The sequence below is a fragment of the Chrysemys picta genome, chromosome 13 (genome assembly GCF_011386835.1).
Source record: "Chrysemys picta bellii isolate R12L10 chromosome 13, ASM1138683v2, whole genome shotgun sequence".
Taxonomy (NCBI): Eukaryota; Metazoa; Chordata; order Testudines; family Emydidae; genus Chrysemys; species Chrysemys picta.
In genome coordinates, this window is record NC_088803.1 from 15,042,409 (window position 1) to 15,069,370 (window position 26,962).

At 44.5% G+C, this 26,962-nt stretch overlaps 1 protein-coding gene across 1 annotated transcript; it reads right to left on the minus strand.

The window, feature by feature from the left end:
* Positions 1-1,352: 1,352 nt before the first annotated feature.
* Positions 1,353-26,962, minus strand: LOC135972100 (histo-blood group ABO system transferase 1-like). The gene is made up of 7 exons (XM_065565452.1): positions 26,891-26,962; positions 10,974-11,012; positions 9,266-9,304; positions 7,277-7,315; positions 5,178-5,213; positions 3,779-3,913; positions 1,353-2,236 (listed from the first exon to the last, which is right to left on the minus strand). Exons 1-7 carry the CDS (start codon positions 26,953-26,955, stop codon positions 1,525-1,527), a joined length of 1,065 nt encoding a protein of 354 aa, XP_065421524.1. The 5' UTR covers positions 26,956-26,962; the 3' UTR covers positions 1,353-1,524.

Here is a 26,962-nt window from a genome sequence, read left to right on the forward strand (position 1 = left end):
GCGAGGTGTGGGAGCAGTTTTAAGGCAGGAAGGACCGGATCAAGAATTCCATCCTGTCGTATTTCTCAGTAAGAAACTGTCTGAGAGGGAAAGCCATTGGTCAATCAGCCATTGTGTACGCGCTGGAAAAGCTACGCCCATATGTTTGGGGACGGCGTTTCCAACTACAAACAGACCATGCTGAGCTACAGTGGCATCATACCGCCAAAGGAAATAACAAAAAACTTCTTGGGTGGAGTTTAGCTCTCCAAGATTTTGATTTTGAAATACAACACATTTCGGGAGCTTCTAACAAAGTGGCTGATGCACTCTCCCGGGAAAGTTTCCCAGAGTTAACTGGTTAACAATTGTTCTTGGAATGAAACATATTGTTAGTTTTTTATATAATCAGTAATATGTCTAAAGGTACATGTGTCTTATTAATTCTGTTTTCTCCTAGAATTCCAGGAAGAAATCACAGCCAGTGTGGAACCGAACATCCAACACTATCTGTGATTTGGGGGTTGTGTCATAACTATAAAGGGAAGGGTAATAGCTGTCCTGTGTACAGTACTATAAATCCCTCCTGGCCAGAGACTCCAAAATCCTTTTCCCTGTAAAGGGTTAAGAAGCTCAGGTAACCTGGCTGGCATCTGACCTAAAGGACCAATAAGGGGACAAGATACTTTCAAATCTTGGGGGGGGGAAGGCTTTTGTTTGTGTTCTTTGTTTGAGAGGGTGTTCATTCTCGGGACTGAGAGGGACCAGACATCAATCCAGGTTCTCCACATCTTTCTAAACAAGTCTCTCCTATTTCAAACTTGTAAGTAAATAGCCAGGCAAGGCGTGTTAGTTTTCCTTTGTTTTCTCAACTTGTAAATGTACCTTTTACTAGAGTGTTTATCATTGTTTGCTGTACTTTGAACCTGAGACTAGAGGGGAGTCCTCTGAGCTCTTTAAGTTTGATTACCCTGTAAGGTTAATTTCCATACTGATTTTACAGAGATGACTTTTACCTTTTTCTTTAATTAAAAACCTTCTTTTTAAGAACCTGATTGATTTTTCCTTGTTTTAAGATCCAAGGGGTTTGGATCTTGATTCACCAGGAGTTGGTGAGAGGAAGGAGGGGAATGGTTAATTTCTCCTTGTCTTAAGATCCAAGGGGTTTGGATCTTGATTCACCAGGAGTTGGTGAGAGGAAGGAGGGGAATGGTTATTTTCTCCTTGTTTTAAGATCCAAGGGGTTTGGATCTTGATTCACCAGGAGTTGGTGAGAGGAAGGAGGGGAATGGTTAATTTCTCCTTGTTTTAAGATCCAAGGGGTTTGGATCTTGATTCACCAGGAGTTGGTGAGAGGAAGGAGGGGAATGGTTAATTTCTCCTTGTTTTAAGATCCAAGGGGTTTGGATCTGTTTTCACCAGGGATTTGGTGAAGGTTTTTCAAGGTTTCCCAGGAATGGAATCCATTGAAATGGTGGCAGCAGAACCAGAGCTAAGCTGGTAGTTAAGCTTAGAAGTTTTCATGCAGGCCCCTACATTTGTACCCTAAAGTTCAAAGTGGGGATCCGGCATTTCGGACCTGACGTCTTTCAGATCTTTGCGCACTGACGACAATCTCTTCACCCTGATGATTTGAGGTTGGGGCAGCTCCTCATCCCAGTAGTACTCTGGGGACAGAAGGCGTGTGGGCTTGTGGTACAGGAGGTATTTATTCAGGTGGCTTTCCTCGTGCCATTTGGCTTCAATGCCATTGGCTCTGTCCTCCGTGACCCCTTTGAAGCAGGCTGTGGTCAACTTGTAGACTTCAGACACACTCCCTCCGTAGAAGCTGGCTGCATAGTAGAAATCCCCTTCCCCACTGGGGATGGCGGCTCGCGACTCTGGACGTCTCTCATAGGAGTTGCTATCCCGGGGCTTCGTGTATTGCCAGGAGCTGATGGTCCCCACAAGCGTGTCGATGATCTCCACCCCGATGTGCTCGAACATCTGGACGTCGATGTCCATGGAGTAAAGGTAGTCTACTTCGTAGTGCCAGTGGGTGCGGATGTGGTTGCTGATGATGTCCATGCGGTTCATGGAGATGTCCTGCCACCGTGAGTAGCTCTGGACAGTGATGGTGAAGAGTTTCTTCTCAGGGGCCAGCTTCATGGATGGGACCTTCTCCGGCTGGTCAGTGAAGAGATAGAAGTTGACCCTGTGCCCAGAGAGGAAGAATTTGTTGGCAGAGCCAAGAAACCCTTCTATGAACCGGACGTATCTGAAAGGAAAATGAGTGCAACAGTGAATGCAATGAGTTACCAGTGTGGAATGAATGGAACAGACAATCACTGAGTGATCCATCCCCTCATCCACACCCAATTTCTTGCAATTAGAGGCTAGGGACACTCAGAGAATGGGGCTGAATCCCAGCCCATCCTGGCTAATAGCTGTTGATGGACCGATCCTCCATGAATTTATCTTGTTCTTTTTTGAACCCTGTTGTAGTTCTGGCCTTCACAACAACCCCAGGCAATGAGTCCACATTCTCATGCTTGCTTTCTCTGGCTCAGTCTCTAATTATTTAATCTACAAGGAACAGCTTCAACAAGACAGATTGAGGGCACTCCACATCAGAATGTCCCACAGCCCAGTGGTTCAGGCATTGACCAGAAAGTTGGCAGATCCCTGTTCAAATCTCTTCTCCTCCTCCTCCTCCTGAAGCAGAATGGGGACATGAACTAGAGGGTCTCCCACAGCCCAGAGGGAGTGTCCTGAGGCAATTGGGTTCCTGGTCCTTGAGTGGGGCACCTAGGCTGCCATGATAATAATAATAGTTTACTTGCAATTTGATTTGGCATCTTCTTAATTCCCTTAGGGTCTGGTCTTCAAAGTTATTTAGGTCCCTAACTCCCACTGAAATCAATTGGAGTTAGGTGCCTAAATTCCTTTAAAAATCTGGCCATTAAGGCCTTGTTGAAATCCCGAGCCTTAAAAAATAATCATTGTTTTAAATATAGGCCTCCAGTTCCTTTCATAGTAGGAGCTGAGTTACTGCACACAGGATCCTCCCTTTAACAATTTTATCTTAGGTCTTAAGCATTCCAGATATTTTCTTTTGTGGCCCTACAGCCTGTTGAAATGGGTTAGTGAGACCAATGCTATCTGATAAGGAGTGGGTGGACCCCAATTCATGAATCCCAGGGCAGGTCTACACTACAGCCCGGATCGAATCTCTGAGATCGATCCAGCGGTGGTCGATTTAGCGGGTCTAGTAATGACCCGCCAAATTGACTGCAAATGGTTCTCCAGTCGACCCTTGTACTCTACCCCTGATGAGAAGAGTAAGATAAGTTGATGGGAGAATTTCTCCCCCTCAACCCCCCACAGTGTAGATCCCACAGTAACTCGTCCTAAGGTACATCGACTCCAGCTACATTAATCACGTAGCTGGAGTTCCATAGCATAGGTTGACTTACCACGGTGGTGTAGACATAGTCCCAGTGTCTCTGTGCTTTAATGGCTATCTGCACACCCCAGCCACAGGCCTGGTCTACACTAACACTATAAGTCAAACTCAGTTACGTACTGTAACTTAAGTTGAAATAGCCTCTGCCTCACATTGAGGTGGATTACAGACATTGACACCGCTGCATCAATCACAGCAGCGCCGATTTAGCCGTGTAGTGTAGACAAGGCCTCAGTACGCATGGAATAGAGCTAGGATCATTATAGGGAGCCTTTCAAGGATGTCTATCATGCTTCATAGTGCAGCACAGCTAGGCATAGTGACACAGGTCTTGATGTGCAAGGGAAGTCGTACTTTTTGACTGCAAACGTGGCCACCCCGACAACGAAATTTTTTTGTCTGTACTGGGCATTCAGGATGTCTCTGTTGAAGGTGCCTTCCCACATAATGGGAGCCAGCCAGGGGGACATCAGCAAGACATCAGTTCTCCTACACGAAATGAGAGAAAAAACTCAGTAACGGCCAGACTGAATCAGACCGGGGTCCATAGGGCATGATATCCCCTCTCTGTCATTGGCCAGCAGTAGACGCTTCAGGAGAAGGTTCCAGTGACCCTCTTTGGGTAAATTATGGAGCAATTTATCCATAAGTGACAAGTTGTTTGGTAGGTAGACAAAATCTACCTACCAACCAACCCAAGTTGTACATTTTCTCCTATAGATCTGAGCACATGATGCAGCGGGAAGCAAATAATGGCAAACTTCATGACTTTTCAGACAAACATATTCACAATTTCATGCCAGGATGTTTTGGTCTCTCAGAAACAATAGTTAATGTTCACAATGGCTGGAGCACATGACTTATGAGGAGAGGCTGAGGGAACTGGGATTATTTAATCTGCAGAAGAGAAGAATGAGGGGGGATTTGATAGCTGTTTTAACTACCAGAAATGGGGTTCCAAAGAGGATGGATCTAGACTGTTCTCAGTGGTAGCAGATGACAGAACAGGCAGTAATTGTCTCAAGTTGCAGTTGGGGAGGTTTAGGTTGGATATTAGGAGAAACTTTTTCACTAGGAGGGTGGTGAAGCACTGGAATGGGTTACCTAGGGAGGTGGTGGAATCGCCTTTCTTAGAGGTTTTAAAGGTCAGGCTTGACAAAGCCCTGGCTGGGATGATTTAGTTGGCAATTGGTCCTGCTTTGAGCAGGGGTTTGGACTAGATGACCTCCCGAGGTCCCTTCCAACCCTGATATTCTATGATTCTATAAATTTACAAAGGAACAGAGGGGAGTGAAACATTTGAGTCATATAAAAACACAGTGATTTGACTGCATAGCGCCCCTTGAAAATCCAAATAAGATTTTTTTTATGCATTGTGACAAGTGGAAATGTTAATTATTTACATAGGAAGCCAGATCAAATTCTAATGTGTAAAATGACAAAAAGTTGTATTTTTCCCCTTAAAAAAACCTCCTTTAAGTGAAAATAGATCTTTTGCACTTAATAGTGTGTTCTACTGAAAAAAAGTCTCTGTTAAACTGGCAGTTGACACAAAATTGAACTGAAATAATTCTGAGAATTCCCTATCTAATTTATGTTGGCAGGGCTAACTCTGTAGGTTCTTAGAGTGGTTCTTATCTCTGTAATTGCTGAGCAATAATCTGGTCTACATATAACTATCATTTTTTTTCCTATTTAATTTTTTTTTAATATTTATCCAATTTAAAACAAAATGTGAGATGGGGAGACTTACTGAGGCTTGTCCACAAATGGCTGAGGATATGACATTCTGTTGAAAGAAGACATGAATTACTGTGATATAACTGTATGTATTTAGTATCTTTAACCTTCCATAATGACCAATAATTAGAAATGGGCATCTGTACCATATAACAGGCACTAGAAAAAATGAGTATGGTAGAGTTGTACTCTACATAGACTTGTAAGTAGAGTCAGGATGAGCTCTACCCTGACATCTGGTGGTGAATTATGGCAAGTGTGGAAAAGAACTTCAGGGGCTGATCTTGTTTGCATAGGCACACCTACCCACCTAGCATGAGCCCACAGCAACCGAAAGTGGTTACTTTGGCTGGTGTGGGATCCCCAGTTTCTCTGTTATTGGGGCAGGAAGAATAAAGTGTTGTTACCCTGATTATGTGAATCAAGGCCAGTGGAACTGTTGTATGACAAAGGGACTCACCGTTAACTAAGTAGCACTTGATAGACAAGGGGCATGGGTTCCAAAACCCAGTGAATTGAGATGGGCTGGGGGCAGGTATTTGTACCTGATGGTATGGGTCCCCTTTTGTGGGCCAGAAACACCAATTTCACCATTTCCTCTCTCCACTGTTAAATAGCAGAGCTAATTTTGATGCCATTAAGAGTCTAATTACAGGTTGCTATACTGAATTCACTTTGGGCCAATGGTGCACCAGCACTGGAGCTCCTCCTATTGTGAGCTGAGATCACTGAGTGGTGTGTTAACTAGTGCGGGAGCCTGAAGATTTATTGCTAAGTGGCTGCCAGAGCAGTTTGTGGGACAGTTGGTGCAGCCCACAGGATGGCGAGTGGAGCACTTTGCGGGACAGCTGGAGGAGTGGCTCATGGTGAAGGCTGCAGCAGAACCCCATGAATTGGCAGGGCAGTTGGCTTTGGACCATGTAAGGTGCCCCTTAATACCCTGTGTTCCCCTTTCTCTCCTCCCCCCCATTTTCACCCAGGCTGGGGGAACCGGGGGGGTTAAGACTCTGCAGATAAACTTTTGAACTCTGGGGTGGCACTGACCACAGACAGAGAGTTTTGGGGTGTTGGACTTTTGGGACTTTGTGGGTGGGTCTTTTGCTCATGGTTTGTGTTATGAATCCTGTTTGTGGTGTTTTCCCAATTTAATGATGATGTGTTTACTTCATGTTGTTAAACATTTTCTGCTACACTCGGACTCTGTGCTTGTGACAGGGGAAGTATTGCCTCTTAAAGGCCCCCAGGGGGTGGTATGTAATTGTCCCAGGTCACTGGGTGGGGGCTCGAGCTGCTTTTGCATTGTGTTATTGAAACGGAACCCCTAGATACTGAACCTAGCCCTTGTTGCTGCCAACTCAGATGGACAGAAGAGTTACAGACTAATTCTGTGAATAATTTCCTTTTTAATGTACTGATTAAAGAGATGTTCTTCATCTCTATGGCCTAATCTGGAAACCACCATAAACAGCGGGGGAGGGATAGCTCAGTGGTTTGAGCATTGGCCTGCTAAACCCAGGGTTGTGAGTTCAATCCTTGAGGGGGCCACTTGGGGATCTGGGGCAAAAATCAGTACTTGGTTCTGCTAGTGAAGGCAGGGGGCTGGACTCAATGACCTTTCAAGGTCCCTTCCAGTTCTAGGAGATGGGATATCTCCCTTAATTTATTTATTTATTTAATTTATGATTAATAGGTATGGAGACAGTAGCTGATCTCAGGGAAGAACCACCTTTCACTTTATCAAGACCTTATCTAGACACAGTCTTTCCATATATTTATCACCTGTATAGCACACAGAGCTAGCATTTTATTTAGCAGTAATGTAAGGAACCTACAGGACTGTATCCTGCAAGACACTTATACATTACCTAACCTGTATGCTGTGAGACATTGCCTTCAGGAGTTAGCATAAAGCTTCAGGGCTGTAAACTTTGACAAAGATAAATGGCCCAACAGTCACCCATAAATTTTGTGGAACTGGGAATAGAGTGTGTAATGGGGAATTTTCTACATAATGACACCAGGCTACACCTGCATCAATCTTCTTTGCTTTGTTCACAATCTCAGCTGTTTATTTTGCTTTATATTAATGAACGCAGGGCACCCCATCCTTACCGTGGAAGCACTGAGAAGGTCTCATTTAAGTCAGTTTGTCTAAGAATGAGAAAGAAACCAGAGATGTTTCATTGCTCTCTTAGCATCACAGAAATTATGGAACAGATCCTCGGCTGGGGTAAATCAGTGCCAATCCATCGACATCCCTGTGATTTACATCAGCTGAGGATCTAGCCCAATAAGGCTAAACTTTTCAAAAATACATTCTGATCATTTAATTTACTTTATGGGGGCCTTAATTTTAGGATGCCCAGTTGATCACCTGGTCACCTAGGCCAGGACTTTCAAAGCCATGTTTATTTGTATTTAAGATGTTTATTGTTTAAGTGCCTAAGATCCAGCCATGAGAGGGCCCCCAAAGTGCTAGGCAATTCTCCCATTCATTCAACAGAAATTGTGTGGGTCCAACTCCCTTGGTTGGCTTTGAAAATTGCAGCTTGTAAATTTGAGTGGGAGCAAAGGCCCACGTTCCATAGTGGGAGAGGTGGATAAAGCTCCTATCTGTGCCCCAATCAGGTACCCAGATCCCTGAGGCAGCTTTGGAAGGCTCAGACTTGCTATATTTTTAAGGGGTGATACGCACACACAGCTCTCACTGACTTCTTTTTCCCTGGTGGGTTACTCAGCTTTTTTTACACACATGCCCAGGTTATGCAAAGTTGAGCCCAAAAATTATAGGCAGCTGAAATTAAAGTCAACTTTAGAAAACTGAGGCCTGAATTTAAGTGTCCGGCAGGCCTGGTGTACACTTAAAAACTAGATCGTCCCAGCTATGTTGCTCAGGGCTGTGAAAAATTTCAAATCCTGTGCAATATAGGTAAGTTGGTCTAGCGCCCGTGTAGACATGGCTAGGTTGACGGAAGAATTCTTCTGCCAACCTAGCTACCACTTTTTGGATAGGTGGATTAATGAAGTCAACAGAAAAACCCCTTCTGTCTACACTAGAAATATCTATACCAGGGATTGGCAACCTTTGGCACACGGTTCACCAGGGTAAGTACCCTGACTGACCGGGCTGGTTTGTTTACCTGCCGCGTCCGCAGGTTTGGCCAATCGCAGCTCCCACTGGCTGCTGTTCACCGCTCCAGGCCAATGGGGGCAGCGGGAAGCAGCGGCCAGCACTTCCCTCGGCCCACGCTGCTTCCCGCAGCCCCCATTGGCCTGGAGCGGTGAACGGCGGCCAGTGGGAGCCGCGATCGGCCAAACCTGCAGACACGGCAGGTAAACAAACCAGCCCGGCCCGCCAGTGTGCTTACCCTGGTGAACCGCGTGCCAAAGGTTGCCAATCCCTGATATACCTTATGGTGCTACAATGGCACACCCATAGATGTGCCACAGTAGTTGCTGTAGTGAAGACATACACACATCAGTGGCTATGATATTTATCTTCCTAAAGGGATTAGCACAAGCTAGTGAGAAATACAAATAAGGAAGGAGAGGACAACCTCTCACTGAATATGCATTAGACATAGTGGTGTCAGTGTAACATATTATAAAAATTGTATCCCAGTCTGTGGGCAGGAGGAGAGAGAGATGTAGCCCTTGGGTGGTGCAGGGATGATGGCCACTGGTGATGGTGATCAGAAAGACAATGGCTAATATTTCCGGATGTTCTGCAAGGGATGGTGTGAGTATGGATGTTCTGATGGACATTCTGTAGTATCTCTATCTACTTTCTTGGGTTAGAGTGTGTGTGACTTTGCTAAATGTATTAATAAATTATTACAAATACAGAGGGTTCCTAAAGTCTGAGTGTTGCAACCGTGCACATTGGGGTTCCCAAATGAAGAGTAATTTTAATAATTCTGGGCATGATCTTGGGACCAGAACCTGTTGAACCTCAGAGTGATAACTGTTAATTTTTAAAGAATCAATATAATTAATACACCAATTCATAAATCAGGCTGGACATGCATCGATCTTCTTTGCTTCATTTGCCATGGCCACAATCTCAGCTGCTTATTTTGCTATATATTAATGAATCCATACCGTGAAATCACCAAGGAGGTCTCATCTAGGTCAACTTGTCTATGAATGAGAAAGAAATCAGAGTTGTTTCATTACTCTCTTAGCATCAATGGACCAGATCCTCAGCTGGTGTTAATCAGTGCCAATCCATCAACATCCATGTGATTTGAACTGGCTTTGGTTCTAGCCCAGCTGTAGTCAATAGGCAGACAGCATGCAAACACCAGACCTCCAAACACTTTTAAAAGGACCATGACATTTGTTTAGTTATTATAATTCTTATTATTGTTATTATTTTTGTATTCTTTTCTCTGGACTCTGGACCTTGACTATACTTTTGTCAAGAAACTTGGACCTTGACAAAGAATAATTGATTACCCCTGATCTAGCCCAATAAGCACAAACTTTTCAAAAATACATTCCGATAATTTAATTTATTTTTTTGTGGGGGCCTTAATTTTAGGATGAACAGTTGTAGTCACCTTGGCCAGGATTTTCAAAGCCTCCCATATTTGTAGTTAACATGTTCATTTCAGAAGTGCCTAAGAGCCAGTCAAGAGTGGGTCCCTAAAGTGCTAGGCAATTCTCCCATTCTTTTCAACAGGAATTGTGTGGGTCCAACTCCCTTGGTTCGCTTTGAAAATTGCAGCCTGTAAATTTGAGTGGGAACAAAGGCCCACATTCCACAGTGGGAGAGATAGACGGAGCTCCTATTTTTGCCCCCATGAGGTACCAAGATCCCTGGGGCAGCTTTGAGAACCTAAGTCTTGTTATATTTTTAGGGGAGGAAAAGCACACTCAGCTCTCTTTGACTTTTTATCTTCCATGATCAGGTACTCAGCTTGTTTTATGGCCATGTCCATGTTATCTAAAGTTGAGTTCAAAAATCACAGGCAGCTGAAATTGGGTTTGACTTTAGAAAACTGAACTCTGAATCAAAGTGTCAGGCAGGCCTGGCGTGCACTTAAAAATTAGATCAACTGAGCTACGTCACTCAGGGCTGAGAAAAAAATTCACATCCTGTGTGATATACGTAAGTTGGTCTAATGCCTGGTGCAGACATGGCTAGGGTGACAGAAGAATTCTTCTATTAACCAAGCTACCACCTCTTGGATAGATGGATTAACAGCATCAAGAGAAATTCCATCAAATTAAGAAAAGTCTACACTACAGTGTTACAACGGCACAGCCATACCTGTGCCACGGTAGTCGCTGTAGTGATGACACATCCTCATCTGTGTCTATGAGATTTTTCTTCCTAAAGGGATTATCACAAACCAGTAGGATTAGTCTGCCCATGGAGCCAGGTTCCTAGGAGAGAACGTGGGCTGGACCAACAACTCCCGTTGGACAACAGGGAAAGGTAGTTTAATGTTGAAATGTGCTTCAACAAACCAAAATGAATTGCTTCCATTTCAGGAAAGTCAAAATGTTTTGTTTCATCAGAAAAAGTCAAGACAAAGTGTTTTGACATTTGCAAATTGATATTTTTTATTTGTGTTCTGCAGAAAATTTCAAATATGTTGTCCTATTTTGGAACAAAACATAAATGTTGGAATGTGGGAATTCCCCACAGGACAGGAACTCTGAATTTTGCTCCACTCTAGTTACTACTTAACAAGGATAAGGGTAGTAGAAGGCCCCTAGTCAAGCCATAACACAAAAGTGGTGAAGATAAATACAGAACACAGCTATGGAAGAGCTGGATTTAGGTAAAAGATGTCCTTACCTTACAGGCTGGCATGAGGGCTGGCTGATATGTGTTATACTAGGGAAACAGAAGAGCATCACAGGTTAATATAAATGGAATGATCCTTTCAGGATGTCAAGTATCAGGGGGTAGCCGTGTTAGTCTGTATCTACAAAAACAACAAGGAGTCTGGTGGCACCTTAAAGACTAACAGATTTATTTGGGCATAAGCTTTCGTGAGTAAAAACCTCACTTCTTCGGATGCATAGAGTGAAAGTTACAGATGCAGGCATTATATACTGACACATGGAGAGCAGGGAGTTACTTCACAAGTGGAGAACCAGTGTTGACAGGGCCAATTCAATCAGGGTGGATGTAGTCCACTCCCAATAATAGATGAGGAGGTGTCAATTCCAGGAGAAGAAAAGCTGCTTCTGTAGTGAGCCAGCCACTCCCAGTCCCTGTTCAAGCCCAGATTAATGGTGTTAAATTTGCAAATGAATTTTAGTTCTGCTGTTTCTCTTTGAAGTCTGTTTCTGAAGTTTTTTTGTTCAACGATAGTGACTTTTAAATCTGTAATAGAATGACCAGGGAGATTGAAGTGTTCACTTACTGGCTTATGTATGTTACCATTCCTGATGTCCGATTTGTGTCCATTTATTCTTTTGCGGAGGGACTGTCCGGTTTGGCCAATGTACATGGCAGAGGGGCATTGCTGGCACATGATGGCATATATGACATTAGTGGATGTGCAGGTGAATGAGCCCCTGAGACATGTAGGGTCCCATTTACAGCTGTGTAAATCCAGACTGACTCTATATAGCCCCTCACGGCAGCACACACCCCTCACTCGCCATCTGCACAAATTTACACTACTCTCCCAGCACAACACAACCCACACGCAGCAACACAAACATCACGAAATAAACCCAAACATAACTCTGATGTCTAGAATGTCGAGTCATCGTGAAGTGATAGAAACAGCTACAAGAATGGTGGAGGAGTCTTTGTTCAGAATATCATCGGGTTCAACCATCACTGGGATTCACGGTCTGCTGCTGTCCAGTTTTTAGGTCCTCAGCCCTTTTTGGCTTTTTATACACATGACTTTACGAATTACACCCAGGAAAAAGCATGAGTTTTCAGCTACTAGTTATTAGGTTACAAGAATAGCACCAACTCTTCAAATTGGCATACCTCAATTGATTTCAGTGGAACTCTGCTGATTTACACCCCTGTGGGACTTGGTCCCATTGATTTCAATGGAAGTAAATTTACACCAGGTGGGGATCTGGTCCCTTGTGTTTAACTTGTGTGATTTGGGGGGACAACTCAGTGACTTTGTGTTTCATTGACCCTAGATCAGGATTGGGCAAACTAGGACCTGCGGGCCACATCCAGCCTGTCAGACCTTTTAGTCCAGCCCTCGAGCTCCCACTGGGGAGCCGGGTCAGGGGATTGCCCCGCTCCGTGCATCCCATGGCTCTGCGTGGCTCCCGAAAATACTGGCATGTCCCCCCTACGGCTCCTAAGCATAGGGGCAGCCAGACAGCTCCGCACACTACCCATGCCCCAAGCACCACCCCTGCAGCTCCCACTGACTGGGACCATGGCCAATGGGAGCTGCAGGGGTGGCCCCTGTGGACAGGGCAGTGTGCAGAGCCGCCTGGATGGCGCTGCACCTCTGCATAGGAATCGTAGGGGGGGACATTCCACTGCTTCCAGGAGCTGCGGGGGTGGTGCCTGTGGATGGGGCAGCGCGTGGAGCCACCTGACCGCATGTCCATGTAAGAGCCAGAAGGGGGACATGTCACTGCTTCTGGGAGCTGCTTGAAGTAAGGACTGCCCGGAGCCTGCATCCCTGACCCCCTCCCACGCTCCAACTCCCTGCCCCAGCCCTGATCCCCTTTCTGCCCTCTGAACCCCTTGGTCCCAGCCCGGAGCACCTCCTGCTCCCTAAATCCCTAATCCCCAACCCAACCCAGGAGCCCACACCCCCAGCCAGAGCCCTCACCCCCATGCACCCCAACCCCCTACCCCACCCTGGAGCCCCCTCCCTCACCCTGAACTCCTCATTTCTGGCCCCACTCCAGAGCCCTCAGCCCCAGCCAGAGCCCTCACCTTCTCCTGCACCCCAACTCCTAATTTGATGAGCATTCGTGGCCTGCCATACAATTTCTATACCTAGATGTGGCGCTCAGGCCAAAAGGTTTGACCACCCCTGCCCTAGATGGTATAGTAAATCTTTTGACATCTAAAATAATGAAGAGACAAGGTGGGTGAAGTAATACTTTTTATAGGACCAACTTTGGTTGGTGAGAGAGACACGCTTTTGAGATTCACAGAGTAAAACCTGTGTAGTTATAGGACAAAATGTGGGGGTTAGTGGGTTACAGATAGTTGTAATAAGCCATAAATCCAGATTCTTTTAGTCCTATGACTACAGGGGTGTTAATAGGCCTGTGATGGAGTGCACTCACCCCACACTGGGCAGGGAAGGGTTAACTCCACACTGTGGGCTGAGGAAGCAACATCCCCTGAGCCCTATTGGGCATGCTCCTAGTGTAGCAGCACTATAAAAGGGGAACAACTCAGGTCAGTTTGGGCAGACAGCCAAAGAAGAAGGAACATAAGCCCTGACATTAAAAGACAAAGTAATTGAAGCCCAGATACAATCCCAGATTGAGACCCAGAAGCATGAACCGGCTGTGATAGAGTGGAAGAGACAGAACGCTTCAGCAGCTGGCTCCACTTCCCCAAAAATCCATAAATGGGAGTGATTATGTCCACCATATGATGAATCCAGTGATATTGCTGAGTATTTCATCACCTTTGAGAGACTGCACTCTCCATGCGATTTCTGAGGCTCAAAAGATGACTATTTTACTTGCAAAATTGAGCTCTGGACATATTCAATAAGATCCCTATTGCTGATGCTTAGAACTATGGTATATTTAAGGAATTGGTTTTGAAACAGTTTCAGATTATACCTGAAATTTACAGGGTTACATTCAGGAGCCTTAAGAGAGGAACGGGATTGAGTAATGTGGCTTATATAAATGAAATGAGGGATTTGTTAGACAAGTGGGTGAGGGGAAAAGGCATTACAAGCTTTGAAGAAATGTGTGATTTGGTTGTTCAGGAGCAGTTCCTGAATATGTGCAGTGATGATGTAAAACCGTATTTGTGGGAGAAAAAGGTGGATGCAGTGGGTGAATTAGCTGGGTTTGTAGACTCTTATGAGCAATCACAAGCTGTGATTAAACAGAAACTACTGGCAGAGGGGTTCAGCGTTGGTGGAAAGCAGAATCACCATTTTACCCCTGGGAATAAGGAGGCTGGTGTTTATCTCCCCATTCCCCTGTTACTTGCCCCAGGTCTCCTGGGCAATAAGGGTATCCCAGAAGGTGCTTTCACTGTAATTCCCCAGAACTCCTGAGGAGCACCTGTCCCAAATTAAAGGACAGTAAACCTCCCTTGTCCCATGTTAGCTCAGTTGTCCTCAACCCTGAGGCCCCAGAGGGCACTCCCACCTCTTATCACAACAGCTTGGTGGACACGGGTCCTTGTGAAGCCAACATGGAACACATCAAGGTTATCAAGATTGATGGCACAGAGTGTCTGGGGTAGAGGGATACTGTGGCTCAGTTCTCTCTGGTCTGACCAAGTGTGGTTCCAGATGCTAGTGTTTTGACGGGGCAGAAAACCCACATTAAGAGGAGGGGTGGCAAAAGTTTCCTGTACCTCTGGCAAAGGTTCATGTGGAGTGGAAAGGTCTGGAAGGTGATTTATTGGTGAGGATGCTCGAGGACATCCCCCGGACACGTTGCTGGGAAATGATTTTTTCAGCAATACTAGGACTGTTAGTGTGGTAACTTGCAGCATGAAGAAAGGCTGTGAGGGGCTCCTAGAGAGGGAGGAGAGAGCACTGCCTGTGGATGAAGAGGCTGTTCTGATGACTGTAGGTCTGATGCAGCTGAACAGCTAACACATCCTGCCCCAGGGAACATGGGGGTGGGTGACTCAGGCCTTGGCTACACTGGCGCTGTACAGCACTGCAACTTGCTGCGCTCAGGGGTGTGAAAATGCCCCCCCCTGAGCGCAGCGAGTGCAGCGCTGTAAAGTGCCAGTGTAATCAGCGCCTGCAGCACTGCAAGCTATTCCCCTTGGAGAGGTGGAGTACTTGCAGCGCTTTGAATTCTCAAGTGTAGCCAAGGCCTCAGCGGGAATCCCGAGAAACAGGGCGGGGAACTTGGAACCCACAGAGGAGGTGGGGGAGGGTCCTATTAACAAGACAGTGTTGGAAGGTGGGGTGCCAAGTATGGGAGAGGCAGAGCCAGGCTTCTGCCCAGATGAAGAGGACAGGCTCCCAGGGTGGGGACAGGGGAGATGCAGTCAATGCCTAGAGTAGGGTGACCAGATGTCCAAATTTTATAGGGCCTGTCCCGATTTTGGGGTCTTTTTCTTATATAGGCTCCTATTACCCCCCCACCCCCTGTCCAGATATTTCACACTTGCTGTCTGGTCACCCTAGCCTAGAGACAGGGACACTATCTCAAGGATTGTCTGTCAGGAATTTGAAGCAAAACAAAGGGCTGACCCCTCCCTTGAGGGCATAAGAAAGTGTATCTGGCAGGGAACTCCAGGAAGGGAGTTGGGGAGAAGTTTTTTGAAGAGAATGGGAAACTGTATAGGGAGACCCCTGTAGGGAAGAACTGAGGCCCCGGCCAACCCTATAAGCAGTTTGAATTCTTTGCAGAAAAGGACATCCCGGAACCTGAGCACAAAGTGCTGCTTAAGCCACAGAAAATGAGACTCCAGCATAAGGTTTGGCTTTACCTGCTTCTGGGAACTTTTAGTGCCCAAATAATTAAAGCAATCATAAAAGAAAATCCAGTCCTCCTTATAAGCCAATATTTAAGAAATAATTCACTCCCTGCGAACCAATCATAAATTCCTACTCGTAATCCAGTGATCCTCATGGAATGGTATAATAAAAACACTAGTCAACTCTTAAAACCCTTAGGAAATACCAGTATATATGCCTGGGAATGGGGAAGTAAGACTTAAGGTCCACCTTATAAACACCACAAAAATACCAACCACTGGGGAATAGGCGTTAAAATAGAGGGTCCCTATGGGGATAACACCTGGAGTTCCAGCTACTCACAATTACCATATCAGTGGAATGAGCTTGTTAAGACAGAAAGAATATTAACAGTTATTGTAAAGTACTATCCAATACCCTGTAGTAAATCGGAATCTAAATAAAAAGAACAGGAGTACTTGTGGCACCTTAGAGACTAACAAATTTATTAGAGCATAAGCTTTCGTGGACTACAGCCCACTTCTTCGGATGCATACCAAAGAAGAAGTGGGCTGTAGTCCAGGAAAGCTTATGCTCTAATAAATTTGTTAGTCTCTAAGGTGCCACAAGTACTCCTGTTCTTTTTGCGGATACAGACTAACACGGCTGCTACTCTGAAACCTGGAATCTAAATGTTCACCCTACTCCCTTCCTATTATAATGGCCTAAATAAAAACACATCAACACTCCAATGGCCAAGCAAAATAAAATGTAATAAACACTGTATTAGGAAAAGTTAAATTTAAAGGAGACATTATAAACACTGTAGACCTAAAGGAAAATAAAAATAAGTTAAGTTTCTTGTCACAACTGCAAAATAGTCTCATTCACAGGTAGAGAAATAATATTGTCAATTTGGTACAAATAGAATTAAGAAATAAATCTGCCTTGGCCATAGGATGTACTAAGATGCAAATTCTTAGTTTAGCATTAATAAAATACAAAATGTTTTGGGTAATAACAGGAATGTTTGGGTATTAATGCATCTTTTAAAACAACAAAAAAGGTACTTGTTTAACACTTACAAATATAAAGAAATGCAGTATGTTACCAGCATGGTTAAGCCTGATTTGTTATTAGGTAAAATTATTGTTAAAATTGCTCACCAACAATCTGTGGAGACAAAAATATAAAAAGTGAGCCCACTTCCAAAATTGACCATGGGATTCTTTTGGCTACCGCAGGTTATAGGTCAATGGGCTAAAAAAAGAAAAAATATTAAATACCCAAGTGTCAAGCCTGCTTCCCCACTTTGAACTTTAGGGTACAAATGTGGGGGCCTGCATGAAAACTTCTAAGCTTAACTACCAGCTTAGATCTGGTCCGCTGCCACCATCCCAAAGCTAGTTCCCTTCCCTGGGTAGCCTTGAGAGACCTTCACCAATTCCCTGGTGAATACAGATCCAAACCCCTTGGATCTTAAAACAAGGAGAAATTAACCATCCCCCTCCTTTCTCCCACCAACTCCTGGTGGATCAAGATCCAACCCCCTTGGATCTAAAAACAAGGAAAAATCAATCAGGTTCTTAAAAAGAAGGCTTTTAATTAAAGAAAAAGGTAAAAATCCTCTCTGTAAAATCAGGATGGGAAAATAACTTTACAGGGTAATCAAACTTAAAGAGCTCAGAGAACCCCCCTCTAGCCTTAGGTTCAAAGTACAGCAAACAAAGATAAACACTCTAGTAAAAGGTACATTTACAAGTTGAAAAAACAAAGATAAACTAACACGCCTTGCCTGGCTGTTTACTTACAAGTTGGAAATATGGGAGACTTGTTCAGAAAGATTTGGAGAACCTGGATTGATGTCTGGTCCCTCTCAGTCCCAAGAGCGAATGACTCCCAAACAAAGAGCACAAACAAAAGCCTTCCCCCCACCAAGATTTGAAAGTATCTTGTCCCCTTATTGGTCCTTTAGGTCAGATGCCAGCCAGGTTACCTGAGCTTCTTAACCCTTTACAGGGAAAATGATTTTGGAGTCTCTGGCCAGGAGGGATTTTATAGTACTGTACACAGGACAGCTGTTACCCTTCCCTTTATAGTTATGACACCAAGTGTGTACGGAATGAAGCCCTCACAAATGGGTGTGCTTGTCCCTACCTGTCACCACAGAACCATGCACCAAGAACACATCATTGGAAACGTATGTATAAAATAAACTAAAAAAGGTGACTCAGTTTTTACAACAGACAAGAGAATATAGGGAAGCGTGTCATTCAAATATTACATGCCAATAAAGACATGCTAAAAATTGCTAAGTCTAAAAAAAAACTAACAGCCTATCATTGGTACAATATTTTTTACAGGCTGGTCCCTGACCTCTAAGGTTATATTGTCTATCATGTCCACCCATCGCTAGTTGTGTTAATATAATCCTGTGTTTGCTTCCTAGGATTATGTTGTATGTGCTGTTAAACAAACAAACAAAAGTTTGTTAAATTACAACCACAAGCTAAAATTGTATCTCAGAATATTGCTATGAAGGAATTGTATAAAATATGACCCACTCAAGAATTGTTCTTGAGGGGTCAAAAGGGGGACATGTAGTAGTAGGATTTTATGTTTGCATTTTATATAATTTAGAATGAAGAATAAAGAATAAGAATGTAGCATGTATTAAATGTATTGGTGTATGATTTGATCATATCCTGCCAGCCACCCTTTACGAATAACAGAAAGGGAATGACCTAATGAGCCAATGGGTAGAGATAGATCAGCCAGAATCTGTGTCTGGAGTGATTCCAAAGCAGTAACAGACCTTTGAGGGTCAACAATTTGTTGTAGGTTTAGCATTTTAAAATAAGTAAAAGAATGCCATGATTGTTTTCTTTTGCATTGCAATTTGATGTTCCTGTTCAAAATGTTCTGTGTAAATTAATTCTGTTTTGTAAGTGAATAAGGAATGTTTGTGTTAAGAGATAGGTGTGAAGGCCGTAGCTGAACCAGATATTAAAGGGAGGAACCAGAGACAGATGCAAGGGTGCCAGGGGGTTGCAATGTGCCCCTATTGAAGCATCAGAGGAGGGCAGATTGATAACTCTAAAGATGAGACAGGCACCTATCAATGGGGACAAAATAGAGGTAATCAAAACCAGCATGGAATAACTCCCTGAGGAACTTAATGTAAAGAATAAGAAGGACAATTTAAGAAAACAAACATTTGTCAAACAACAATTGATTACAGCATGATGGTGCAAAACTCATTGGTCCCAATGAAGAAAAATCACTATATAAACAGAGTGCCTTGCCATGAAACTTTGGGTTCGTCCTCCCAAGACTTCCTTGGAGCATCGTGTCACAAATGACGATACCCAGCTCCTCCCTACCTAGCTGGCCTAGCTGGCCACTAGATCCAGACTCTGGACTGGTAACTATAACATTGACTGGTGTGACAGTGTGTGTGTGGTGTGATTGAATGCATATGCTAAGTGTTGTATCTTCAATAAACGTGGTGTATTGCCTTTTCCCCTAAAAAAATCCTGTGTGCTTCTTATAAGCATAACAGTTGGTTGTACCCAGCCAACACCAGGGGGAATTAGTGCTGGTAGCACGGGGTAGTCCCTTCGCTGGTCACTTGGGGATACAAAGGATTTATGACAGGCTGAGGAGGAATTTCTACTGGCCAGAGATACAGAATGATGTGAGGGATTATTTTAGGACTTGTGCGGTGTATCAGGAGAGGAAGAAACCGGTGGGACCCCAGAAGGCTCCGCTGCGTCCCTTGCCTGTCATACAGGAGGCGTTCCAAAGGGTGGCAATGGACATCATGGGTCCTATGCCACATACCCCTCGGCAGAGGAACAAGTATATCTTAGTGGTAGTAGACTTCACCACTCAGTATCCTGAGGAATCACACTGTCTAACATAGAAGCTGAGACAGTGGAAAGAGCCCAGCTCACCATATTCAGCAAAGTGAGTTTCCCTAAGGAGATTTTGTCTGATCGGTGGGCAAATTTGATGTCGCAGTTGTTCAATGAGCTATGGAAGGTGTGTGGAGTGAAACAGCTTAAGACGGCCCCCTATCACCCCCAGGCCAATGGGCTGGTGGAAAGGTTCAATGGGACCCTAAAATCCATGCTGGGGATGTATGCCAAGAAAAGGGGCCAGAGTTGGGATGAGTTATTGCCATTCCTGCTGTATGCCTACAGAGAGGTACCCCAAGAATCCACGGGATTTTCCCCATTTGACCTTCTATATGGGACGGGGGACCTCTCAACCTCATTAGGGATATCTGGGAAGGATGCAACAAGGTGAGGGAAGAACCCATGACATTACGTTCGGAGTTCAGGAGGGAGTTGAAGGACATGATGGAAATTGTCCAAAACAACCTCCAGAGCAGTCAGGCCAAGCAAAAGGTGTGGTATGATAAAAATACTTGTAAACACACTTTTGAAATAGGAGATTTGATAGTGGTACTCAGCCCTGCAAAAATGTTCAAAATGCAAAACTCCTGGGAGTGGCCCTTTGAAGTGGTGGAAGTGGCAAGTGAGTACACTTATAAAGTTAAAAAGCCCTTGATGATACTGTGCCCCAATTGGTACATGTAAACAGACTCAAGGCCTATCACAGTAGAGTGGCCAGGGTAAACATGATGTCTTGTGTCAAAGGGTAAACTGAGGCACACCCACTCACTGATGTGATGGGTGAATGCCAATATGGATCAACTCTGGAAAGTATGGAAATCTGTAGTGAACTGACACCAGTCAAAAAGGTGGAAACTTTATCAACGCTGCAAAGATACAGTGAGGTATTTTCCAACAAACCAGGGAGGACACACTTGCTGTCCCATAGAATCCTCATGAAAGGGGCACAGCCCTGCCCCCCATTCTGGGCCTTACAGGGCCACTGGCAAGGTGAAGGAGCAAATTTGGGCTGAGATACAAAGCATGTTGTACCTGAGGTGATCAAGGAATCTGACAGTACATGGGCTTCCCTGGTCATCTTGGTCCCCAAAAGGGATAGCACTCTAAGAATTTGTGTAGACTATAGGAAACTCAATGCTGTCACTGTAACAGATGTATGCCCCATGCCAAGAACTGATGACATGCTGGATGAGCTGAGCCAAGCCAAGTACCTCTGTCCCTTTGATCTAACTAAAGATTACTGGAAGATCTCTTTGGAGGGGGAGGCACAACAAAAATCAGCTTTTATCACTGATATAGGGCTGTATGAATTTATGGTGCTATCTTTTGGTCTGGTAAATGCTGGTACAACCTTCCAGAGACTGGTCAACAGAGTGTTAAATCATTTGCAGAATTATGCTAGGGCAGTGGTTCCCAAACTGAGGTTCATGAACCCTTGGGGGTTCGTGAAATGTATCAGGGGGTTCTCAGAAAAAAAATTCTGTAATGGTGGACAGAGCCATCCCTTGGGACATCTGTGGGGGCTGGTAATCTGAGCCCTGTGACCATGAATTCCTGGCACAACAAGTTTAAATGGAGATATACCTATCTCATAGAGCTGGAAGGGATCCTGAAAGGTCATGAAGTCCAGCCCTCTGCCTTCACTAGCAGGACCAAGAACTGATTTTTGCACCAGATCCCTAAGTGGCCCCCTCAAGGGCTGATCTCACAACACTGGCTTTAGTAGGCCAATACTCAAACCACTGAGCTATCCCTCCCCCCAAGACTTGTTGTAACTGTGCGTTGTTTCCCTGGACTGCTCAAGACCCGAATGCTTGTGGGAGGAACTCTTTATTTGAGTTGGCTTCGTAAATACCTTCATGTTGTTTAACGCCTGGTACTCCTTGAGGAAACATGTAGGAGGCTTAATCGAAGCGATATGAGCTACAAAAGTGAAATCTTGGAAGAATGTTGCTGTTTTCATAATGTAATAAAATTTACAATATAATGATAAATAATAATGTAATAATAAATAGTGTGTAATAAGCGTGTCATAAAAAACCCAAGTTATTTCCAAGATCACTGCTTCTATAATTTATGCTCAGGTAAGGGAGAAAATCCATGGAAATATTCATTTTTAGGAGGGGGTTCGTGAGATTTGATATTTTAGTGAAAGGGGTTCATGAGCTGTTAAAGTTTGGGAATCACTGTGCTAGAGAATACATAGATGACATTGCTGTATTCAGCAACACCTGGGGTGACCACAAGGAGCACCTGAGAGTTGTGCTATAAAGCTCAAAGAAGCTGGGCTAACTGCGAAACCCTCTAAGTGCAAGATGGGGCAGCCAAAGTCCCTTATCTGGGGCATTTGGTAGGAGTGTGTGAAATATCCCCTGACTCTCTTAAGGTGGAAGCCATCATAAAATGGCCCATACCCCAGATTAAAAGGCAAGTCCAATCCTTCATAGGCTTGGCAAACTATTACAGGAGGTTTGTGGAGGGGTTCAGTGACATTGTATCCCCAATCACAGACTTATGTAAAAAGCATCAACCTAATAAGTTAATTTGGTCAGAGGTGTGCCAGAAAGGTTTCAACAAGGTAAAAACACTTTTGCCTGTGGAGCCTGTGCTTGCCAGCCCGGAGTTTGATAAGATTTTTGAATTGTGTACTGATGCATCAGACACAGGGTGGGGTGTTGTGCTGATGCAGACAGGGGAGGACACCAAGGACCCCATTGCCTTCCTAAGCAAAAAGCTGTTCCCTGCTGAACAGAATTACTCTCTCATAGAGAAGGAGTGCTATGCTATTGTGTTGGCTGTCAAACAACTAAGGCCTTACCTCTTTAATAGGAGATTCAGGATTCTAACTGACCATTCACATTTGATATGGCTTAACCAGACTAAGGGCACAAACTCCAAACTGCTTTGCTGGAGCCTGGTCCTGCAGGAATTTGACATGGAAATTATATATATTAAAGGAAAAGAGAACTGGGTAGCAGATGCCCTGTCCAGAAAAGAGGAATTTTAGTTATACTGCCTCCACCATGGACAGTGTCCAAGTCTCTAGCAGTAAGTTCAAGAGGAGGATGTGATGTTGCACTCAATATGCTTTATGAAAATATGCTTATGAATGTGAATATGATCTAACTGGAATATGCTTTATGCAAAATGTCTCTTGTAAGGTATCATTACAAAGCTTATAATCTACTGAGTGTGTTCATCCTATTTCTATATCTGGACAGGGCTGGCTCTAACTTTTTTTGCTGCCCCAGGCAAAAAAGAAGAGCGCCGCCCCGCCGTATCCCCCAGCGAGTGACACACAGCCAAACCCACCCCCACCAGTACTGCCAAAATCCCTGCCCCCCCAGCACCACGCCGCCTGAGACCCCACCCCCCGAGTGGCGCACAAGCTCCCGCCCCCCTCCGAGTGACTCTCCGTGCCAAGCCCCTGCCCCCCCTCCGAGCGCCGTGCCAAGCCCTGCCCCCCAGTACCGCAAAAAGCCCCCGTCCCTCCGAGCACCATGCTGCCCGAAGCCCCACCCCCGAGTGCCGCGCGAGCCCCTGCCCCCCCAGCGCCGCACCGCCTGAAGCCACACCCCTCCAAGCGCCGCCTGAAGCCCCCGCTCCCCTCCGAGCACCGCGCACCCGCCCCTCCAAGCGACGTGCCGTGCCAAGCCCCTGCTCCCCCTCCGAGTGCCGCACCAAGCCCCCGCCCCGCCCCCCCAGCACCACGCCAAGCCCCCACCCCTCCGAGCGCCGTGCCACCCAAAGCCCCATCCCCCGAGTGCCGTGCAAGCTCCCACCCCCACAGCGCCATGCTGCCTGAAGCCCCTGCACCCCTCCAAGCACCACGCCCCCGCTCCACCTCCGAGCGCCACACCAAGGCCCTGCCCCCCTGAGCACCCCGCCACCGAACCAAAATAAATAAATAAATAAAAATCCTAGAGCCGCCCCGCTCCAAGGTGACGCCCCAAGCACGTGCTTGGTCGGCTGGTGCCTGGAGCCGGCCCTGTGTCTGGAGGTAGGAGAATAAGATATAAACTCGTATTACTGATGTAAACATATGAAGTGGAATCCGTTAAGGGTGCTTCAGAATCAATGAACTGTAAATGGCTCAGTTTACTTGCAAACCTTCCTGTGAATGTGTGGGCCAGCCCAGGAAGAATGGAGGCTGGGGTCTCACAGGACAGGTGACCATGTCACATGATACTGGACTCCATCTTAAATCTTGTACTTTTCCATTTAGAAAGGGAGCGGGGGACCCAGAGAGACAAAAGATTCCCGCCTTGTGCCAAAGCTATAAAAGGGGGTAGACCAGGACAAAGGGGGCGAGCAGTGATGAGAACATCACTGCTTACCACCTGAGATGTCTGCTGGAACTAACAAGGAATGTACCAAGGGAAAGGATTGGGTCCAGACTAGGAAAGAATCTAGTCTGTGAAAGAAGCTTATTGGAACATCTCTGAGGGTGAGATATTACGTGTAATCAGTTTCTTAATGTATTAGGCTTAGACTTGCAATTGATTGTTCCTTCCTAAATGGAGTACTTTGCATTTGTCCTTAATGAATTTCATCCTATTTATTTCAGACCTTTTCTCCAGTTTTTCTAGATTATTTTGAATTTTAATCCTATCCTCCAAAGCATTTGCAACTCCTCCCAGCTTGGTATCATCTGCAAACTTTACAAGTGTACTCTTTATGTCATTATCTAAATCAGTGGTTCTCAAAGCTGGTCCACCGCTTGTTCAGGGAAAGCCCCTGGCAGGCTGGGCCGGTTTGTTTACCTGCCACGTCTGCAGATTTGGCCAATCGCGGCTCCCACTGGCTGCGGTTCACCGCTCCAGGCCAATGGGGGCTGCGGGAAGGGCGGCGAGCACATCCCTCAGCCCGTGCCGCTTCCTGCAGCCCCCATTGGCCTGGAGCAGTGAACGGCGGCCAGTGGGAGCCGCAATCAGCCGAACCTGCAGACGCAGCAGGTAAACAAACCGGCCCAGCCTGCCAGGGGCTTTCCCTGAACAAGCGGTGGACCTGCTTTGAGAACCACTGATCTAAATCATTGATGAAGATATTGAACAGAACTCAACCCAGAACTTATCCCTTCAGGACCCCACTTGATATGCCCTTCCAGCACAACTGTGAGCCACTGATATCTACTCTCTGGGAATGGGTTTCCAACCAGTTATGCACCCACCTTATAGTAGCTCCATCTAGGTTGTATTTTCCTAGTTTGTTTATGAGAAAGTCATTTGAGACAGTATCAAAAGCTTTACTAAAGTCAAGATATACCACATCTATCACTTCCCCCTATCCACAAGACTTGTTACCCTGTCAAAGAAAGACATTAGGTTGGTTTGACATGATTTCTTCTTCAAAAATCCATGCTGATTTTTACTTATCACCTTATTATAGTCTAGGTGTTTGCAAATTGATTGCTTAATTATTTTCCCCATTATCTGGGTACTGAAGTTAAGATGACTGGTCTGTAATTTCCTGGATTGTCCTTATTCCCTTTTTTATAGATTGGCACTTTATTTGCCTTTTTTCAGTCCTTGGAATCTCTCCCACCTTCCCTGACTTTTTCAAGTTAATCACTAATGTCTCAGATATCTCCTCAGTCAGTAGAATGTATTTCATCAGGCCTCACAACTTGAAGATGGTTAACTTGTCTAAGTAATTTTTTACTTGTTCTTTCCCTATTTTAGCATCTGATACTACCTCATTCTCACTGGTGTTCACTATACTAGAAATCCAATTGCTACTAAACTTTTGGTGAAAAATTAAACAAAATAGTCATTTAGCTCTTCTGCCATTTCCATATTTTCTATTATTGTTTTTTTTCCTCCTCTTTGAGTAACTGACCTACCCTGTCCTTGGTCTTCCTCTTGCTTCTAATGTATTTGTAGAAATGTTTTCTTGTTATCCTTTATGATTGTAGCTACTTTAATCTCATTTTTGCCTTAGCCTTTCTAATTTTATCCCTACATGCTTGTGTTGTTTGTTCATATTCATCCTTTGTAATTTGATCTAGTTACCACTTTTTGTAGGGTTTCAGATCACTGAAGATCCTACATCCTACATTTGTACCAAGATAGAGCACTAATACCTTATCCTTTTCCTCTGGGACATTCCAGGTACTGGTCTGGGAGAGAAATGACCACCACTTGCTATGGTAAAACACTCACATGTCCTAATCTGGATAGTTTCTCTATTTACTTAAGCCAAAACTTTCTTCAGCGAACACAAGGTGTGATGCCATACTTAGCATAAGTGAACAGGATTATAAAAAAGGTACGGGTCAATTTAAGCTATATAACTGCTATAGTGTTTCTGCTAAATGCATGTTAATAGGTATATGGTGAGAATAATACATATTATTAATGTGATTATATATATTTATATAGATGCTAGCCACCATACATTGGTCAACAGCAGCTGGGACTCTGGCTCAGAATTTTTTTAGTCAAAATTAAAACCCTACCATTAATGCTGGATTCTCTCTTAGCTGGACTCTGCCTTCTAACTCTATCCCTGACTTTAACCCCTTATTCTGACTCCTATTGTCTTCACTGGATTTACTCTGCATACTCAGATTTAGCTGAGAGCAATCTGCACATGCACCAATTTCCTGAGTAGAACTTATCATAAAAATGAAGAAAAACAAATTCTGTGGAGGAGGGAAAAATGAAATTTTTGAGTCATTTTAATTTTGCAGTTTTTTTAAAAGACATGATTTTCTATTGTTTATTGGAAGTTTTTATTGGTTGGCTTTCCAAAGTCTTTTTAATTTCAAAATTTTCCAGTTTTGTTTGTTTTTCACTTTTCTTACTTTCCCCTCCTCTTTCATTTGCCCATTTCCTCCCCTTTTGTGTCTGAACAAGCAGGGCAATAAGGACAAAACGACAGAAACAACCCTAAAAATGCCAAAAAAAACCACCCCTGCTTGCACCCCCAAACAAGAACAACCCACTTCACCCCAAAAAAGTCAATTTTTTTCCATTTCCTAATTTGACTGGAAAAGGGAATGTTTATTTTTATGAATACTTTCTGTGGAAATTTTCAATTAATGGTTTTGGATGAAAAGATTTTGGATATAAAAAACATTTGAAAAAGGTTCCAACATGCTCTACTGAATCTATTCTCTCCCTGTGCCTATTCAAGCCCCAAGAGAAATGAAAGTCTAGCTTATTGACTGGTGTAAATGGATTTATGCCACCGGAGGATCAGGCCCAAGCATTTCCTGAAACACTTACCCAAAGTATCCAATGATCCCAGCCATCACTATTACAATCAGAATGTGTACTTTTCTGATGTTCATGATCTTG

What these genes read in the sequence shown, in the direction of transcription:
- LOC135972100 (XM_065565452.1), bottom strand. Translation starts at nt 26,955, where the DNA reads ATGAACATCAGAAAAGTACACATTCTGATTGTAATAGTGATGGCTGGG. An exon ending in CCCTCATGCCAGCCTGTAAG is followed by an intron (nt 9,305 to 10,973) that starts GTAAGGACATCT and finishes TCTCATTCATAG; the next exon opens with ACAAGTTGACCTAGATGAGA. An exon ending in CCATTTGTGGACAAGCCTCA is followed by an intron (nt 3,914 to 5,177) that starts GTAAGTCTCCCC and finishes CATTTCGTGTAG; the next exon opens with GAGAACTGATGTCTTGCTGA.